General features: G+C 40.0%; 1 protein-coding gene across 1 annotated transcript; it reads left to right on the forward strand.

Annotated features, from left to right (window-relative positions):
• The first annotated feature begins 1,483 nt into the window (after positions 1-1,483).
• ATG14 (autophagy related 14) lies at positions 1,484-19,506 on the forward strand. The gene is made up of 10 exons (XM_087728195.1): positions 1,484-1,754; positions 7,100-7,162; positions 7,311-7,353; positions 9,212-9,293; positions 11,358-11,595; positions 13,703-13,932; positions 14,516-14,633; positions 15,323-15,413; positions 15,525-15,610; positions 16,293-19,506. Exons 1-10 carry the CDS (start codon positions 1,513-1,515, stop codon positions 16,597-16,599), a joined length of 1,500 nt encoding a protein of 499 aa, XP_087584321.1. The 5' UTR covers positions 1,484-1,512; the 3' UTR covers positions 16,600-19,506.
• The last annotated feature ends 1,794 nt before the right edge of the window (positions 19,507-21,300 follow it).

Genomic DNA, 21,300 nt, shown 5'->3' on the forward strand with positions numbered 1-21,300 from the left:
TAATCCCATCACTCTGGAGCTGAAGGGAACTCTTTATTATGTAAAGTAGACTAGCTCAGGCTTTAATGGCTCATTGACAAAGGGGGATGGGCAGGAAGCTGCAGGCAGCTATTCTGTCTTTTAAAACATGTTTCTTCCTTTTCACATCCAGAGAAATATTCTGCCTTTTCAATATTTCCTAGGATATTTCATTTTTTCTGAGAGAGGGCTGGGTGATAACTTCCTACAGTTTGATTTCAACAAATCCTAATGAAATCCTAATCACTTGTTAGTTGCAAAGTCATGTCCGACCCCATGGACAATGTTCCTCCAGGCCTTCCTGCCCTCTACCGTCCTCTGGAATCCATTTAAACTCAAGCCGACTTCTTCAGTGACTCCATCCAGCCTCATTGTGTCATCCCTTACTTCTTTTGCCCTCAATCTTTCCCAGCATTAGGCTCTTCTCCAGTGAGCCCTTCCTTCTCATTAGGTGGCCAAAGTATTTGAATTGCATCTTCAGGATCTGGTCTCTTAAAGAGCAGTCAGGGTTGATCTCCTCTAGGACTGACCCGTTTAATTGCCTCGCAGTCCAAGGGACTCCCAGGAGTCTCCTCCAGCACCACAGTTCAAGGGCCTCAATTCTTTGGTGCTGAGTCTTTCTTATGGATAATCATTTACCATGTGTAAATCAGGTCATTTAATTATAGTTAATACTGGCCATGTCATCTTGGTTGAAATGTCGTTGAGTTCTGCTCATTTTTGATTTAATGAATTTGAGCTAATAGATCTGATCGTGGGGAAAAACCCGGATAACCATACAACTGATCAGACAGCTAGATAATGAAAACCTTTTGCCACCTTCTAAGAGCTGCCCGGAATGTTTTTGCAAAGCAGATATTCTAGCCGTATTATAGAAAGTGGACCTTGGAGGCAAGGAATACCGGTAGCAAAGCAAGGGGCACCATAAGCCCTATATATAAAAACTAAATGATTCCCTCACGCCTGTATGATGCGCAAAACTCTTACAAAAGTTTTTTTTTTAATCTGCATGTTGCTTGGACCATTTTTTTAAAAAAAAAGTTCATTCGTGATTTGAGAAATAATTTTGAGGATGTCCACCGTGCATTTAATTCGACACCCACCACACGAGCTCGCAGAACACCATGAAACTAAAATTAACTTGATCGGTCCGTGGTTTATACGTTAATTGAACGCATTCCCCCCCCCCCCACTTTTTTTTTTTTTAAATCCCGCTTTCCGCCCAATGCCTCGCTGGGCGCTCATTCTTCCACTCGGGACAACTTGAAGGGTCCAACTGAGAAAAACCGCCCTTCCCACTCCGCCTCCCTCTCTTTCACCCACCCCACCCCCGCCCACCCGACGCGCGAGCGCAGTCTCTGTGGTTTTCCTTAGCTCCGCCCCCAGCCTTCAGCACGTGCTGCTCTTCCCCCGCCTCTTTTTTCCCCCCATCATGCCTCTGTTTGAAAACAAAGTCCCACGTGACCGCCGGCCTGCCGCTAGCCCGTCAGCAATATGGCGTCTTCCAGGGGCGACGGTTGGGCCGGCCCGAGCTGGCGGCGACCCGGCATTGTGGCTGCCGCCGCCGCCGCCGCCGCCGAAAGGGCTTACCCTTCGGAAGCGGAAGCCGGGGCCGAGGGCCTCTATGTGGCCGTGGAGCGCTGCCCCCTTTGCAACAGCACCCGCCGCCGCCTGACCTGCGCCAAGTGCGTCCGCAGCGGCGACTTCGTTTTCTTCGATGGCCGCGATTCTGAGCGGTGGGTGCCCGACAAGACGGGGCTTGGCTGGGCTGGGCCGGGCCCTGGATTGTTGGCCTTATTTGTTCTCCGGTGTCTCCCGCGGGCGGGGTTAAACGTCTGTAAGGCAAAGGTTCCAGAATCCGGTACTAGGCATTTTAAAGGGATTGGATAAAGGTTGCTGGCGCTTTTCTGGCCGATAGGTGCTGGCTAGATAGAGAATCTATGATGGCTGGATGTTCAGCTCCAATCTTCAGTAGCCAACACAATCAGTGGTCAAATATGATGGAAACAGGTGTCCTGCTTCTTCATCTCTGAGGGGAACTTAATGCTCTTAAAGATGATTGGCTGGGTTGCCAGTTTAGTCACTCCAAAATTAAAATATAAAATAAAATTCCACTGAACTCTGCTGAACAGGTTACCTGGCCTGGTAATGAAACGTTGGGAAACCAACCCACAAGCTCGGAGAACAAACTTTCACCCTCATTAAAATATGTTTACATTTGGGTTCAAGGCATAAGTATTTTGCTCTTTTTTATTTTATTTATTTTGAGGAGAGAGGATACTTACATCAATATGTGAGAGTCCCTATATAACTCCAGGCGCGTACATTCACACAGTATGCTAGATCAGGGATGTCAAACTTGGGGCTTGCAAGCCGCATGTGTCAATCACTAGCCACAGCCACTGCCAGTTTAGCAAAGGGCAAAAAAGTCATGATATGTTACAGGATGACGTGACACTGCATGTTTGACACCCCTGTTCTAGATTAAACTGAATGGGTACTTGGTCTCAGTAAATATATTACAGGTAAGTTGTATAAAGAGATTGAGGTTAATTGAATAAACTATGGTCAGTGGGTTCAGTAAAAACTGCTGAGATCTTCAGTGTTTTGACAGTCTGCTCTTGGCAGTCAGGTTATGTGCTTCCTTGCCTTTCTTAAATTGTGGAATTAGCTGCCATAGTATATCCAGGGAGTGAAGCCGGCCACCGTTAGAGAATGGAAATCTTAGACCTTTTTGTGGCCCCTGAACCTCATCTTGGGAGCCAGATAACGGATCTACAGATTATATCGAGTTGTGATTGATGTTGTTAAATGCCAGATCTGCCTGCACTAGATGTATTATCTTCCATGATTTTAATAAGGATGAGGGGGAAAGCTTGCCATGTGTTGCTGAGAACTCAATAGGTATGGGGTGGGTGGGATTTCTCTCGGAGATCTACCCATCTCACTTTCAGATTTTACATCAACCTTGATCCCAAGGCAGAGGAGAGAGTGATGATTATCATCTGGGAGATTTTCCAGGTCATCAGAGATACTGTTCCATAGATATCTGGATGTAAGACACTATTTGTGAGGTTGCTTTGAGGACAAGGTAGGGGTCCTATTGTAGTTCCAACTTCCTTGCTGCACAGTTCAATCTCATGATGTGATTGATGTTGGATTTCCATTGATATTTTGTTATGGAGGACTTTAACATGCCATGGTGGGAGGAGAAGCAACTTGTGAATTCTTAGACACCGTTACAATCATAAGCTTGTGCCAGATGATCATAGACCCAGCCTAGATAAGCAGATAGCCATTAGAGCTGTTTTGTATCTACAGCTGACATTTGATACGAGGAAGGGAAACATTTCCATCATTCCCTTGTCATGCTTCACTCATGACACCAGAATAGATTCTGTTGATTTCCAAACAACACATGGGGAGTTTCGCAAGCCTTGGAGGGCAATTGAGTCAAGGGTTGACCTCTAAAATAAGAGGGCAGAGGAAACCACATAACAGGATTGTTCCTGAGTGACCTCTTTGTAGTAACTGATCCATGAGGAAGTTCCATGTGTATTGAAGCGTTCCAGGATATAATGCAACAGAAAACATACTTAAAACAACTGTGACATCAGACAAAGAATATCACTAAATATAGGTAAGAGTTTCCACCTGAGGTTATACCATGATGATAAAAGGGGTTAAGCAAGTTTGTTTTTCTGTTGTTATATTCTTGGATAACTGCCCAATAACATTTAAGGTGACTTGGTCACTGTTAGGGAAATCCATCTTGGAAGCTGGTCTGCTGGAGTGTTGCTAAGCATCTGCAGAATAAAATCTCTCGGATTCACTTGGACACTGGTTAGGCAATTACTGCAGAGATAATAGAAACTTTGTCTTGAATTTTCTGGGATTGATTTGAGCCTGAGTTCCTGTGGAAGTGGACAGTATCCTCTGTGTTGTTAGCATTACTTTATATAAATGAGACCTCTACCCTACATTATTGGTGAAAGCATCTGGAGAGGTGGTAAGTGCATCCTTTAGTGAAGATGTACGGTACTATCTCCTGTCTTGAAAGTGGTGATGGTGTGTCCATTATTCAAGAAACCATTGCTCAATTTACAGAAAACAATACCAGAGTTGGAAGGGACCTTGGAGTCTTCTAGTGCAACCCCCTGCCCTATAGAATAGAGCCCCCTGTTACTATTCTATACCCCACCCTATACCATTCGGCATAAATCTTGTTGTTCATAGCATGGTTGAATTGCATCAGTCCAAGGCACCATTGTAGCATTCACATTTCCAGAATTTTTAAAACCAAGTTGTTAAACATGCTAATGCTGTTTTACACATTTATATCAGTGACTTGAGCCATATACTGTTGCTTTATAGCTTAGTACAGTAGGTCAATCAAATTGTGGCAGGCTTTTTATAACAGGGTATTTTTGTCACACAAAAGCTGACAAAACTATGTGCCTGCTAAATGTCTAATTTTACATTGAGAAGCCCGTAAGAGGATTTTCTGATCCAGACTGGTCTATTGGTGAATTTCATTCTCAAATACTGCTTTTTCTATTATTCTTTCTTGCCTCAGAACAATCATGGAAAAGTATCCTCAAAAGAGTCTACTGCTAAGTATGGGTCACTCATTTAATGACTGTTTTATGTAGCAACCATTCTCAGTTATGCTGGTAATGAACAAGTAACTTTGTGACAATCCTGGCATGTAAAACTTTTATAGTTTGTAAAGCAAAGCAAAGCTAAAATAAGATCATAAGCAGTTGCAATTCTACTTGGTGATTGCTTGCTTAATGACCAAGTTGCCAGGCTCAGTTGTGGTAACTAAATGAGGACTAAGTACTTCTACCTCTATATAGCAATACACTGCAGATTTATCCACAAGTAAGTTTCCTTCAGTTCAATAAGTTCAGGAGTGTTCCCATAGTTTCCCCACCCCAAGTTCCTTAAGTGTGGAAAGACTGCTTTCAAGCATTTCAAAAACTTTTTTTTAAATTGCGTACCACCCAGAGTTGTTTAGGAGTTGGGTGATCCTTAAAATAAATACATAAACAGACTTTTCTCAGAGATGAATTGGCATATGCTTTCTCTTATTGATTGAGAATTTTTAATGGAAGTCAAATATTTTTGCCCTCTTATATACCAGCTAGATCGATAGGATGCATGTTGGATTTTAATTACTTATTACAAATACTGTCACTTTATCTTTTTGTCTATAAAAATCCCAGCATCAGTCAATCACAGTAATGAAATGCAAATATTAAATGACAAGAGAAACAGCCAGCATCAAAAACAAATCAGCAAAAAGTCATTACACATTTTTCTTCACCTTGATTTTTGATTTTTGAAAGAGTATTGCCTTCACTGCTGAAAAATATTGTCAGCTGTGGGACAATATTGCTTAACTGAGAGAGAATTCCACAGAGATAGCATGGTTATAGAAAGGTTGGTGTTTTTATATTTTGTATCTTATTTACTATAACTGGAACTTACAGGACCTGCTGGAAATTAGACATGATGAATAATATCTTCTTATATGTGTTTATGTAGAAATCTCTCCCTTCCCTGCTGAATGATTAGGTTGCATTATGTTATTACCTGTGGTTAATTTATCTGCATTTCATTCAACTTATCCAATTTCCTAGGGTCACAGGGATTATAAACCAATCACATGGACTGTTTTTGTGGAACAAACTGTGCTAGGATGTAATTGCCTAATGCAGGGGTGTCAAACTCGATTTTATTTAGGACTGCCTCAGGGTTGTGTTTGATTCTGTTCTAGTAAACCTGTATAATGGTTTTAAATATTTTGTATAGTTTCTATGATTGTCAAGTTGGACATTTGTTATCAGAGGTCTAGCAGAAGGTGTAATACCTGTTCCCTTACATTTTTAAATTGTATCAGTCTATGTGTATTTCAGTTATGGAAAAGAATTGCATTGTCTTAACTATACAAAGAAAATCATTACCATATTTTTCAGAGTATAAGACACACCAGAGTATAAGACGCACCAAGGTTTTGAAGAGGCAAATTTTTTAAAAAGTAGGTAGGTAGATAGAGGGAGAGAGAGAGAAATACAGTAGGTAGGTAGGGAGAGAGAGAGAGTTGGTAGGTAGGTAGATGTTTCCAGGTGTATTTATCCATGTGCTGGAGAAGGAAATCGATGACAACCTGCAGCACCTAAGACTTGTTTCTGCTGGCACAGCAGTTGATCAATGTAATTCTCATCAAGCACTCTAACTAAAGAGCTTTTCAAAAGGAAAAAAGAAAAAGTTTTTGCACTCTGCAAACCTCTGCAAAACTGTTTTTTTCCCCAAATAAAAGGTATGCATAGCCTTAGGGGGGGCTTGCAGAGTGCTAGGGGGGGGGGAACAAAAGGCCCTTTTTTCATCAAAAAAAATTGCATGCATAGCCTTATGGAGGCTTATAGAATGCTGCTAGATGGTCCAATTGAACCTAAACAGTCCCGAAGAGACGGTGAACAGGAAGAATATGTCTTGTTGACCTCAGGGACATCGCAAAGTCCCTGATCGATGCAAGAGAAGTTCTTCAAGCCAGCGACAAAAAATCCAGCCAAGGCTGACGATGTCGGGGCAGCTCCAAAACAGAAGGATACGGAAAGAGAACGTGTTTCCAGCTGGTAAAGAACTTTTACTGTTTTAAAAAGAGACTGCCTATAAAAAACTTAACATTAATTTAAATTGGAGAACAGAAGAATCAAGCAGCGGAATTAAATTTGGAATGGTTTTGGACAGTGGTTATCTTACTTTTTAAATGTTATCTTCATGGATGGAATTTATGTAAGCCTTTTAAAACGAATGGATTAAGTTTTCTTCTATTTTTTTCTTTTATTATTCTCTGTAACCTATGGACTAAAATTTTACTCTTTCATTACTGTGGGTGTTCTAACCCATTTAAAAATTGGAGTCTTTTTTCTAACTTGAAATACAAAAAAGATACAAAAAGAAATAAGGAAATTTGCAACAATAACACTGCTACTCAGAGGCAACACCTTTGTAATATAGAGGTTATTCATATTTTATTTATTGAGAAACACATTTAAATGTTATTCTTTTCTAGGTTTTCTGAAAAAAAAGAGAGATTAAAGCACCTTAGAAAGAAACAGCATGAATTCCAGTCTCAGTAAGTCCTAATTCATTCTATTTTACTTTATTTATTTAAGTTGATGTTAATCTATAATCAACGTAATTCACCTTAATCAATATAGAAGTATATTTCTGGTTCCCAGTTAATGTTCTATTTCTTTTTCCACTCCTTCACTTTTTTATAGGTTGTTAACTGCTATAGAGGGGAAGCAGATAGCAGATCAACTGGTGAGTGTTTGCAGAATTCTTTCACTTCATATTTCATTTCAACTAGTTTTCCATAGTGCTGTTATTCATGGTGGTCTGTCTTATACGATATGTAGGCGATGGTGCCCATATTGGTGTAAATAACCGAATTTCAGACCAAATGACCAAATGCTTATTGTATCTCTAAAGGTTGGGTGCTTAAGATAGGTTATAGTCAAATAAATCTCTTTGGCAATATCAGAATACTGTTCTGACTTTACCAAATGCTGATGCTACTCCAGACATTCAAAAGGTGTTCATAGCTCAAATTTGCCCTCCTTCAAGCCTGCACTCGAAACAAGGTGGTTTCAAGTGCTAAACACCTCTAGGAGGGTTATAGTATTGCTGGAATACTTCCAGTAAGATTGGAGCAATTTATTTCAAACTCAAATCATTTTGTACACCATTATTAAATAGTGTGATAGTTGGATATTTTTAAAAGGATATCAGTTGCTCTTAAGTTTGATATAAGATTTGTGCCTATTGAAAGTGGCACTTGACTCCCTTCATATAGATCTTTTTGTCTCTGTTTGATATAGAACTTTTTGTAAGGATTTGACTGTCATTATTATTCAAGGCGACGGCTCAGTGGTTAAGATGTTGGGCTTGTCAGCTGGAAAGCTGGCAGCCCAGGTTCAACACCTGAGTACCACGCACAGGGTGAGCTCCTGTCCTCACCCCAGCTCCAGCCAATCTAGCAATTTGAAAGCATACACATGCAAGTAGATAAATAGGTACACTTTGGTGGGAAAGTAGCCGAGAGCCGAGGTAGCGCAGTGGTTAAATGCAGCACTGCAGGCTACTTCAGCTGACTGCAGTTCTGCAGTTCGGCTGTTCAAATCTCACCGGCTCAGGGTTGACTTAGCCTTCCATCCTTCCGAGGTGGGTAAAATGAGGACCATCCTTCCGAGGTGGGTAAAATGAGGACCCGGATTGTTGGGGGCAATATGCTGACTCTGTAAACCGCTTAGAGAGGGCTGAAAGCCCTATGAAGCGGTATATAAGTCTAACTACTATTGCTATTGCTAAAGTAAGCACTCTGTGACATCGTGCTGGCCACATGACACAGAAATGTCTTTAGATCTTGAATGGCCTTGAAATGGAGTTGAGCACCGTCCCGTATAGTTGGCAGCTACTAGCAGAATAATATCTGCAGGGATTCCTTTACCTTTTTTTTTACCTTGTTATTTGAGGATCACTGCAGCTTGGCCTAGGTAAACTTTCTACTTCTGAGAAAGTGCCTAAAGAACTAGCAGATAATCAAAATCTATCATTTGCATTAGACAGTTTGTTTGAAGTATCAGTGATTCTGTTGTGTAACTCTCTTCTGAAATGAAGGTAAAACTAAAATACAGGCAAAACCAAAGCATAGATGGTTAATTGTAATGCCAAATTTAAAAGTTATACAATATAATACAATATAGTACAATAGCAGAGTTGTAAGGGACCTTGGAGGTCTTCTAGTCCAACCCCCTGCCTAGGCAGGAAACCCTATACCATTTCAGACAAATGGCTATCCAACATCTTCTTAAAGACTTCCAGTGTTAGGGCATTCACAACTTCTGGAGGCAAGCTGTTCCACTGATTAATTGTTCTAACTGTCAGGAAATTTCTCCTCAGTTCTAAGTTGCTTCTCTCCTTGATTAGTTAGTGGCCTCAGCAGCTTCTGGATTGCTGATTAAACTGAATGGATTTTGGAATTGGAGTTAGCCATCTGTTTATTTTGACCAAAATGATTTTTTTAAAGAACACAAAAAATGTTTACAGAGGTCCTAATAGATGTTCTTTTATAGATGTATTTGCAGTGCAAAAAGCCTAATAGATGTTCTTTTGCTTTCAGAGATGGAAAATAATGTCTTGCAAGATGAGAATTGAGCAGCTGAAGCAAACAATATGCAAAGAAAATGAAGAAATAGCAAAAAGTAAATGATGGTTGTAGACGTCTTTGCAGATTCCTGTTATGACATTCCTTTTCTGTGTCCATATCTTCTCCGATAATAGTACAAAGTTAATTTAACCAGTTTCATTAGCTTATCAAAACTATTTTGATAAAAGGAGTAATAACGTAAAAGGTTATTGTCTTCATATTTCAAATTTGCACTCCTGTGCTGTTTATTTATTTTATTTATTTATTTAGAACATTTATATGGCAACCCATTCACTCTCAGTGACTCTGGGCAGCTTACAAACAATAAAAAAAACTCAATATAAAAGATTAAAAAACAGTGACTGCCCTCCCCCAATATTTAAACATTGGGTGTATGTTTAAATATATGTAAAGTTGATTAGTCAGATAGGCCTACCTGGTATTCAGGGTGCCCTCAAATGAGCTTCCAGAAGGTTCTTTGGGTAACATGCAGCATTTTAAAGTGCAATCTTAAAACTACAGAATTCCATGGAAAATGCATTCTAAGCCTAGCATTTGTCTGCTTGTGTTGAAGAATACTATTAGGTGGTGGGATATATAATCTCTCTTATTCTTTTAATTGTAATTTGTTCATTTATTAAATTTGTTCCTTGCTTTTCTATTGATTTAAGTCTTGAGAGCAGCACACATTTAAAACAAAAATACCAGATTAAACCGTAGCATTAAAATCAATAAAATTAAGAATTAGTTAATGAATAGAAATGCCTCCTTATTGTGTTTTTAAAATACTGATGCTTTACGGCTCAATGCATCTCCCTAGAGAGGACATTCCATAGCTTGTGAGAAACCCAGCAGCCTCTCCTACTGTGTTTCCTTGAAAATAAGACAGGGTCTTATTTGCTTTTGTCTTGGGCGCTCAAAAGCCCAATTGGGCTTATTATCTGGGGAGGTCTTATTTTCAGGGAAATAGGGTAGGTACTATGTAGATTATCCTTTGAAAGTGAGACACCTTCAAAACTTCCTCTACTATGATTTGTGGAATGTGGCAGTAGTCCCTCAAACAATTAAACTCTGTGATGCTTAAGGCTTTAAATGTCAGGATCTTGAGATGTAGATAACCATTATCTGCCCAACCTACTCAAGAAGGGTTATAGCTGTTGTTATGGCGGAAATTGTATAAAGATGATCCTTACCATACAGTCACTTCTTGGGAATGCAATGACTGCTAAGGATCAAAAGCACCTCTGGATTTCCATTTCAACAAGAATCCAAAACAGGCTGAACATCAATCTCCCTCCAGTTTTCTCCAGATCAGCAGCTAAAATGTTGGGATAATTCCAGCAGAGGAGTGTTTCAATAACCTAGATTTATGAATGCTGTCTACCTTGAAATCTTAATAATTTCCTATTACTTCTGCCAATTTTTCTTTCGATTAGGGGGAGGAATGTGAGTAGCCATGCAGACCAAATTCTGGGCTGCAGCTGCCTTTGTTTTTCTTTTCCAGGAGGCTCTATTGGGCCTAGAAGTTTTACTCAAGATCAAGATAATGCTGGAAGCATCTGTTTAGCCTTATAGCATGTCAATCTCTGTTTTTCTTTTAAAAGGTTTTCTAATGTGATAAGTTAGGTGGGACAAGGTAACATTGGCATCCTAAAATGCTACCCAGTTTTCCCGAAAATAAGACCTTCCTGGTTAATAAGTCCAATCGGGGTTTTGAGTGCATGTGCTAAAATAAGCCCTCCCCTGAAAATAAGCCCTTCTTGAAACTATTGCAACACAACAGCAGCCATGAGATGCCCATGCTCGCCGCCTCCTTCAGCTCAACAATAATAAGACCTTCCAAAAATAAGGCCAAGTGCTAATTTTGGGGGTCAAAAGAAAATAAGTGCCTGTCTTATTTTCGGGGAAATATGATATGCTGTGGATTTCAGACTTAATCTTGCTTGGAGATCCCAGACACCGCTTGGAGATCCCAGTCATTACATATTTCTACACATGATAACAATGTATAATTTTGCATATCCAAGTAATATAATTTATTCATGCATCATCTATTGAGTAATCAGCTGCGCCATTTTGAGGGTCTTCCAAAGATTTACTTTTGCCTTTGTTGTTCTAGATTCCGAGTGGCTTCTTAGAATTAAAGATGAGAACCAGAAACTTTACCGAAGGGCTCAGCGCCATCAGGACAAAAAGGAGAAAATCCAGAGGCACAATCGCCGGCTTGGAGAGCTAGTAGAGAAGAAGAACTGTGACTTAAGAAGCCATCATGAGCATCTGGCAGACCTCCGGCGGTCACATGTCTTGGAATTAACTTCTGTTATATTCCCTATTGAGGAAGTGAAAATCGGTATGAGGTGAGGAGGAGGAGGAGTGTGGCTGATGTGGTTCACCATATATTCAAGAAGGACATAAGGGAGTTTCAGAAGTAGTTTGGAAAGGCCAATACTGGCCTGTCATATAGGTAGATAGCACTCTATCCCTTTTTCAATAGAAAGCAATTCCTCTAAACACGTTCCTTAAATGGGTTGCTTGGGCTAGAGCTCCTCAACCTGTTGTTGAAAGTTCTTGGATAGTTATGGTTCTGTGATGATGAATCTATAGCACGTGTGCCACAGGTGGCATGCGGAGCAATTTCTGAGGGCACGCAAGGTGTTCCCGTGTCAGCTCCAGTGCATCTTCGGCCTTGATTTGCAGCCGTTTTCACCCTCCGCCTCCCCTGAAGACTCCAGAGGGCGAAAACCCACCCAATGCTCAAACCGGAAGTTTGGGAACGGACTTCTGGTTTGCGTGTTGGGCTGTTTTTCGCCCTCTGGAAGCTTCAGAGAAGCCTCCTGAAACTTCCGGAGAGAGAAAAACAGCCCTACAAGCAACCTGGAAGTCCGTTCCCGAACTTCCAGTTTACATGTTGGAACATTTTTCGCCCTCCCCAGGCTTCAGGAGGCTTTCCTGAAGCCTGCGGAGGGAAAAAACAGTCGAACGCGCCTCCCAGAAGTCCAGAAGCTTCAGTGAAGCCTGTGTGCATGCATGTGCTGTGTGCATGCATTGGGGGGAGGGCATTGTATTATTGGTGTGGGTGTGCGCACAACACCCCCACCCCCCATGCTCCCTCTCGCTTTTGGCACACCTTGACAAAAAGGTTAGCCATCACTGTTATAGTCTCTTCTCTAACTAAGCTTTGCTGCCTGGTCTTCTCCAGGAGTAGCAAATACTTTAAAACACTAGGCTCTCTTTTCAGACCTTGTCCCGGTTCTTCTAGATTCTTCTCTTGCAGTCTCTGGCATTTTTACTTTTATTTCTGCAAAGCTGAACCCGTTGTTTAATGTCATCTAGTTTGGTAATGAAGTTAATACAATACAATAGCAGAGTTGGAAGGGACCTTGGAGGTCTTCCAGTCCAACCCTCTGCCTAGGCAGGAAACCCTATACCGTTTCAGAGTTAGTCTCCTAAGTCCAGAGAAGACAAGGATTCCACAACCCATAATCTTTTCTCACAATCTTTGATGATTTTGCTAACTTACTTTTATTCTTATTTGATGTGTCCTCTATACTTTTTCCTTTTCTATTAAAATGGGAATCATAATTATTGTTCTCCATCCTGGACTTGCAATTTCTCAAAATGCATTATTTGTGGAGCTGTCTATAACTTCTTACCAGATCAGGCTCAAAAGTAGAGCATGCTTTGCTCCTGAATACAATAGCTGAGAGTAAGGACTCTTAGCATTCAGTGAGTATAAGAAAATACAGTATAGCAATTTATTCACATTTGGCTCTTCACACTCTCAAAGAGAAGGCCTTAAAATACATACACTTTCCCCTGAACCTTCCATTTGTCATTAGATTATAGTGTCCATTATGAGAAATAAGCTGTCTTGATAGAAGAGTTTATGTGCTTCGGGCTTTCTTTCCCTAATTTGGAATCTTCGATTCAGCAGAAGTAGTTTAGGCAGTCCTTTTCCTTTGCAAGAATCATCTGCTTTGCTTCCCATCTGACATTCTTGCTGGAGGAAACTGATTACCTCAATTCTTCATCAAGGACATGAGTAATTTAATGCCGAAGACTGTTTAAAGAGTTTGGGGTGTGAAAGGGGGTGGGGTTATGGGCATGAATAGAGAAGGTTAACAGCTGTTTCTTCCATCTTTGGCTTGCTCTGCATCATCACCAGCTTGCTGCTTTCTCCTTAGTTATTCTGTTTCCTCCCTTCTCAGAAGCCCTCTTCATCTCTAAGGTCACCAGGCACTGCGTCTGAAAGTATTCATTCCATAATAATGAGGCTTACTCCCAAGAAAATTGGTGTTTTTCCTTCCCACATAGATGGCAGAAAGCTGCAAACATAGTTCATTTCTGTAACTTTTTTAAACAATCACACCTCCTCCTATAATGCACACTCTGAAACCTCTTTTGGGAATAAAATCTGAACAACTGTGTAATCCTTTTAGTAACCATTCCTTGCCTTTCCTCTAGGGACTCCACAGATGTATCTTCAGAGAGCGACAATGCCATGACCTCCAGCACAGTAAGCAAACTTGCAGAAGCCAGGAGGACCACCTACCTTTCTGGGCGATGGGTGTGTGATGATCATAATGGAGACACCAGCATTGGCATCACAGGGCCTTGGATAACCCTCCCCAACAATGGGGATTATTCCGCTTACTACAATTGGGTAGAAGAGAAGAAAACCACACAAGGACCAGGTAATGGTCATTTAGGTGTTATTTAAACTTTTTTTTAAATATCAGGGAGCCGGGTTCTTCATCATTTTTTTAAAGTAATATTGAAATGCAAATTTGGTGATCTTGCCCTGATATTTGGCTTATTGAAATGTAAGAAAAGCACAGGAATACCATAAACTACTTTTTGACCGAGCCATGAGGGAGCCTAAGAATTGCAGAATATGATATTGGCTAGCGAGTTTCCCCAAAGCATATTTTTAGGTCTCATAATTGAGAAGATGATAGCTCATTAACTGGTATTACACCTCAGAAATCTCAGAAGCAAACAAATTTTCTGATCTCAATGCTTTGGCAGCCCTGGGTGCAAAAAAACAAAACAAAAATCCCTCTTAGAGATCTCACACAAGAACTTTAGTGACACTTGGTGATCTTGTGAGACTTTACAAATGTTATTTTTAAAAAGTGCTTTTTATTTAAATTTGAGATTCCACAAACAGCATTCATAGTTGTTGTGGGTACTCCACAAATAGCATATTGTGAATTCTTAGAGACTGCCTTTTCTGGCTTGGCCATCAAAACTGATTTTTTCCCCCTTCTGTTCTAGACATGGAGCATAACAATCCTGCTTATACCATCAGTGCTGCTTTGTGCTATGCAACTCAGCTGACTAACATTTTGTCACTTATACTTGATGTAAACCTTCCCAAAAAGCTATATAACAGGTAAGGAATCTAGAAGGAGCTAGAACACATGCCAAAATGGTTATTGAGAACATCATGTTGAATGACAGGCTCTAGGAATTGTAACCATTATAATAGAGCACTTTATACACACCAAATTTTGAGTTCTTAGATTTCACAGAAATACTATGGTAACAATTATAGGTTGACAGACAGCTAAGTATGTGACTGGATTCAGAGATGAGTGATAAAACTGCAGAGGTGGTGGACAGCAAACCCTTTTGTGACTTCATTTTTTAAAAATACTGACCACCCAGAGCTGCAACATTCTTGGCATTTATATCATTGGAGTAGGTGGGCATTAAATTTCATTTCACACACACAAATCCTAAATGGGAAGTTTCCCAAGCCTCTGCAAAAGTTAAACTACAGAGATGAATCCTTAATATAGATATAGGGGTTGTTCTGTGAAATGGTGTTATTGGTATTAATTATGCTCAATTTTGCCAAGCAGTATGATTGGATGTTAAAGAGGAAGGGAGGAATTATGTACCAATTCTGTAATAGTGGCTCCTTTCTGAAATGGAAAATAGAACTGGATGAGCCTTGCTCTTTTTTTGTTAGCTATTCCACCAAATCTATTTTACCAAATCAGAGTGATCCAAAACATGTTTATTTGCCTTGAGTCCTTGTTTAAGATCTTAATATTTGCGCCTTACTATATTTTGCAGTGAGTTCTGCGGAGAAAATCTTAGCAGGAGGAAATTCACCTGGGCAGTGAAAAAGCTAAATGCCAATATCCTTTACCTTTGCTTTTCTCAGGTAGTTTTCATTTGGTTTCTTTTTCCTTCTTGGAAGGCTTTACATTGTTTCCTCCTCATCTTTCAAGTCCTGCCTGATGAGTATTCTGCTTTCCTTCATATGCTTTTCCAGCATGTCAACTTAGATCTTCTGCACCCTCTACATACACTCAGAAACCTGATGTACTTGGTCAGTCCTGAGACAGAACATTTGGGAAGGTAAGAAATGGTTCAATACTAAATGCCCCACTTTCTGCCCTGTCATCACTACCTTTCTAGAAGAGTCTCCAGCAGCCCTTCTCTGTGTCATATATCACTGTAAATAATAGTGAAGTTTGAGACGCTGTTGTATATTCAATACATAACACAAATAACATCCAATCTGACCCATCACCAACTCTCCCAAATCAGAGAGAAAAGAGAATTTGGTCCAGAAATATGTGATGGGCCTTTTCAATTACAGATATATTTTGTTCAGGAATTATGAATTTCTTGGTAAAATAGTAGGAGTAACTTTCTGACTTTGGTTAACAGCTTGCCTATTTTTCAGTTTTTCTCATTGTGACAAGGGATTGAAGCTTGCCTCAGTTCTGCATGAATTGCCATACCCCATAGAAAAACAACACTTCTTATAACTTGATGATTTATGGGATCTCCAAAGTATTTATTCCCTTATTCTGTGATCTTTTTAAAAATTCTTGCTCCATCATGCAAGCTTGCTCTGATGAGATTGTGAGTCAGTTGCTCAGCCCCAGGTGTCACATCCTCAGCTTTGACTCTTTTACTTCAGCTCGTACACCTTTAAACGTGAATGTGTGCTTATTTTTTTCCATTTTTGCTACCAAGTGTGTGATCAAAGCATTTCTCCCCCTCCCCTCTCCCCCTTCCCTTCCCCAAATAGGTCTGGACCATTTGAAATCAGTGCTGATTTGGAAGATTCCATGGAGTTTGTGGACCCCAGCGGTGCTGGTGAAACAGATGAGAGTGGAGATGAGCACATAAGTGATGAAGAAACTGACCTTGGAACAGACTGGGAGAACCTGCCCAGCCCACGGTTCTGTGATATCCCCTCCCAGCCGTTAGAGATGCTGCAGAGCCAGAGCACGCAGGCTTCTCAACCGATAGCCAGCAGCAGTGCTGGTGGCATGATCTCCTCAGCAGCAGCCTCAGTTACCTCTTGGTTTAAGGCATACACTGGACACCGCTAAGAAATAGTTGGGCCTCTATGACCCACTGCCACTGTAGAAGACTTTGTGAGTCTGTTCAGTAGTGCCTGGAACGGGGGTGGGGGGGTGATGGTCTGACATTCATTTGCAAGAAGCTCCAGCAGCTCGTCATTTGCTCAAGGTGTAAGTTCCTCCCATTTTCTGACACGTGCAATGGAATTCAGCAGTTCTGAGTCAGTCTTTGTGTGTGTGTGCGTGCGTGCGTGCTGAAGAGGAAAGAATTACCTGCACATTTTGTTTCTAATCTGCATTTTTTAAAGAAGCTAAGAAAGGCAATCATTTGAAGCATGGAAAGAGGAAGAGAATCATGGAAGAAAGCAATCTGAGACTCATGCAAATGCTTAAACTCATCCTAGTCAATCGGTTCGAGCAATGCCCTTGGACTTCTTGGTTTTATGGAGTATGCATCATTTACAAACTTACCACACAAATGTACGTTTCAGGAACCTTCTGGCAAATGATGCTTTTTTAATGAGTTTCTAAACTCTGTTGCCATAATTTTAATACAGAAAACCATCCTTTTTAAAAAAACAAACTACTGGCGATAATTATATCTTTTGTATGTGTTGCATTCATCTATTAGAAGATCTTTCTGAATGTCTTTCACAGTGAGCCACCCAGAGTTCCCAGGCTCCTTGTTCTAGCACCCGACACCAAAGAAAGGCTGGCCCATAATAATTTGCAAATAGAGAGCCACTCTGCTGTGGTCAGAAAGTTTGTGTCCATACATTCTTTCATAGGATGGAAGCACACTTCTCTTGCAGTTTGGTTTTGTGTACTACTTGTTCTCTGTCTTTTGGAAAGCTGGCACTCCTGAGAATATGAGGACTTCTCCTTTTTGTGTCCTGTTAGTGGATGCAGCATGTTGTACATAGAATTTAAATCTGTTGTGATTTTGTTTTGAATTTTGGAGAGATTTTGGAAGTAAAAAAAGCTTTCCATTTTCGTTGTATTATTCTTGTCCATCTTTCTTTAACATGGGTTTATATATTAGATCTATTTCAGATCTGCTTCCTGGGCCGTCGGTCAGTTTGCATGTCTGTTTGTTTTTGTCTGCACATTGTTGGCTGTCCATGCCGAGATCAGAACTTGGGGGTTAGGCAGTTTTACATTACTCTTCCCATTAAAACGGACAAGGGGCAGTCTTGCAAGTCAGGCTAATTTGAGGATTCATCACGTCTTTCATACCAACATATCTTTACTTGATCATAAAAATTATTGACTCTCATTGAGCGCATCTTCCAAACCATTATGTGTGGAACTGCAGTGAAAAAAAATGTCTGTAACCAATAGGTCTGGTTAGGAGTTGCTTATATTGTAATGGAGTAAGAAAATGGCATGTGGTCATTTGCTCCTTCATAAAGCAGTTTCTGCCTTCATATTGCCTAGTGATCCAAAATAAATTGGCTAGGCAACTATAGCTTCTGTTACATCATTTATATGCTGCCCCATTTGTTTTTAGTTAATAGTCGTAGCAAAGTGAGTTTAATGTTTTTATGCCTTGGAGCCAGTTCAGCCTTTCAGCAGAGCAGGTACACTGATGGTGTGGCAAATTCTCCCTTGAATAGACATACAATGCTTGTCCAACATGAATGCTTTGGAGATTCTGTGTTGGGGGCACTTTTTTCTTGTATTATAAAGATTTGCAATTATGCAAGAACTTCTGAATTGGCAAGTAAGTTTTATTCAGTGTTTCTGCAATGGTCTATTTAAGCCTGGAATGCATATAAGGAAGTGCATAGGGTTTTAAATAACACTGCTATGCAGATCCCCCCTTCCCCTCCCTGCCAGATAGGGATTTATCTGGATGATAGGGAAACTACTCCTTTATATTTCTGTTGGTAAACCAAAGATTGCTTTAGTTAGGTGTTTTGATTTAAAACCAGATGGTGTGATTCTTCCATTCATAAGACTTAGTATAGAAAGATAGCAATACAATGATTACTGGCTTCTGTAGAAGCCATGTTGATTTACAAAGTGGCAGGAATTGGATGGAATTGTGAGTGACTTTAGGCTTTGTCTCAAAGATCTTTGGTGACATGGGATTGTCCTTTTACCTATTTCTGTTAATGAAACAAGTGAAAATTTGTAAGAAGAAAGGCACTTTATTAGTTGCAGGTGATATGGGCTGCTTAACATTGTGACTGCAAGGTGGGGGAGATGGCAAGCGAGCTCTCAACATTGTAAATACCTTTACTTTTCCTCTTCTGTTGTGTGTTCCTTTATTTCTCATGCTTATTTTTGAATGCAAACACTTGGAAATCATTTCTAGTGAACTTGGGGGAAATAAGTTAAAAAGCCAGTAAGCCATGAATCCTTTTTGCTTGTCAATTTCAACTTCTTAAAATGGTGCCTCTCTCCTTCAACAGTAGAACTTGGCTTTGGAGGTCACCAAAAGGCATCCAAATAGTAATAAGGTAGTGTGCTGCTCCCTTTCAAGGAAAAAAAATTGTATTTTTTTAAAAAACAGTTTTACACTTCTTAGAGCTATCTGGAGAAGCTACAAATACGTTTCTAAAATTACCATGCAATAGAGAAACATTCTGCTTCATTGACACGGCTACCATTGATGGGTATCCTGGGTTTACATCACTAATTGTGCATTTTTTGCAAGATGTTACGGTATCAACAAAGGTAGAGCTGTATGTTTAGGCCCAAGAGTCTCAACATGCTTAATGGGTTACTAGAAATACAGTAAGCTGTTTGCTGCTTGAAAATTGGCTCTCCAAACAAGGATTGCTAATGGAGTATCCCTAAATCCATAGCCTCTTTTTTTTTTTTAGCTCATGACCTTGTGGTGCCATTTTCAAAACTAGTAGTTCTAACTTAATGCAAATGTGTTTTTAAAATTGTACTACTGCAATAAATCTTTGGGTTTTTTTAAAGATTGCTTGGCTTGATTTTTACTGTTCTGATATTATGGTTATCATTTGAACTATTACTTACTGTCCAAGTGCATGGGTTTCAGTTGCAGAACACTGTGAGAGAGAAAATACACATTTCATGCTAAAAATATCTAGTATTTACATTATCAAGAACTTACCTAAAGAAGAGATTAATTATGAATCCTTTCACTGGTTATAACCTGACTGAGCCCTTTTTTCCTAATTTGTGATGCATTTTAGCCATCCAGATGTAGCTAATTTTACAACGAAGATGAAAATTGAAAGGAAGCCTATAAATGACATGTTATCTGTAAATATTGGAACTAATAATTGACAGAAGCCAGTTATATTTGAATGTTGGGATTCAAATTTAGGTTTGAATCAAACTTTTTTTTAGCAATTTCCTAGCAGTTCAAACACCACTACAACCTTGTTGTGGTGATAAGAACCTGGCTTCTGTCAAGAGCTGTATTATATAGCTAGTATGTTCTGAATACATAGAAGGGAAATTACACATTTAGCTGTAACATCACCAGAGGTTGGGGGATGAATTCACAGGATGGGAAGAGGCTGGTAAGGGCGCCTTGGCATGCTTACTGAATAGCGGTGACAAGGGAAGGTGTGCAGCTGGTGAAGTAGCTAAAGCTCCAAATGACAGCTCTACTAGCCACTTGCAGACAGCAGAAGAGGCTCACTGGCTTGTCTTTCTTTCATGGAGAATTGGCTTTCTTATAGTGCTGCTGTGCTCTTAAAAAAAAAAACTCCATTGAGAAATCTCCAAATAATTCAGATAGGGTGGGAAAACAAATACTTGGTGATCTATATCTTTGGATGCTTTACAGCAAGTAAGTGCTTCTGATTCAGAAGTCATCTTTGGAGTGAACTCAGTTTCTGATGATCACATTGATGTATGTTCTTACCAATAAAAGATTTATCACTGCCATTTTTAAGGATGTTTTTCAACTTCCTCGTTACAGCCCCAAGATTTCCTAATGGTTGCCTACGTAAATATTAAATGGGCCTAACCCTACTTAGTGTCAAGTCAAGCAAGTTGTACAGGTGCTGTATCATTCACTCAGAAGTTTCTGCCAAAACAGTTTGAAATCAAATGCAGTGTTGTCTGGCACTAAAAACAAATTCCAGAATGAACAAATACTGTGACCCATTAGTTTTGCACCTGGCTCAAGTACCTTGTGTCTTTTGAACATAATGGGAATGGATAAAGACAGTCTATTCCTGCATGTTTGGCAGTGCCTAAGTGGAAGTACTGTCTCATGTTTCACAGTGTATACAATATCCCATTGTGTGTAGATTGCTTTGAAAAATCCCATTTCAATTAAATCTGAAAAGTTGTTTAGGTTTGATCCAACCACAGGGGTGGGTCTTGTTAAATTATTTTATTAATAGCCCTTAATAGTTATGCAATGCTTTGATTTTTCAAGTTTCTCTGACTAAATCCTGTAAGTTTCTACATATGAGACGTATTGTGCTGGAAGCAGCACTCCAGCCATCTTCAGAGTGTATCAGAATAAGAGTTGGAAGGGACCTTAAAGGTCTTCTAGTCCAACCCCTTGTTCAAGCAAGAGACTATGCTATATTGGAGAAATGGCTGTCCAATCTTTTTGAAAACCCCTAATGATGGAGCACCCCAACTTCTGAAGGTAGGCTGTTCCATTGATTTATTCTATATTAATGCAACCTAGGACTACATTAGCTTTTTTGGCAGCTGCATCAAATTGCTGGCTCATATTTCAGTGATTGTATACTAGGACTCCAAGATCTCTCTCACAATTACTAT

This window comes from Thamnophis sirtalis, unplaced genomic scaffold (assembly GCF_051295495.1).
Source record: "Thamnophis sirtalis isolate CommonGarterSnake01/CBP01778 unplaced genomic scaffold, rThaSir2_p1.2 scaffold_1, whole genome shotgun sequence".
NCBI lineage: Eukaryota > Metazoa > Chordata > Lepidosauria > Squamata > Natricidae > Thamnophis > Thamnophis sirtalis.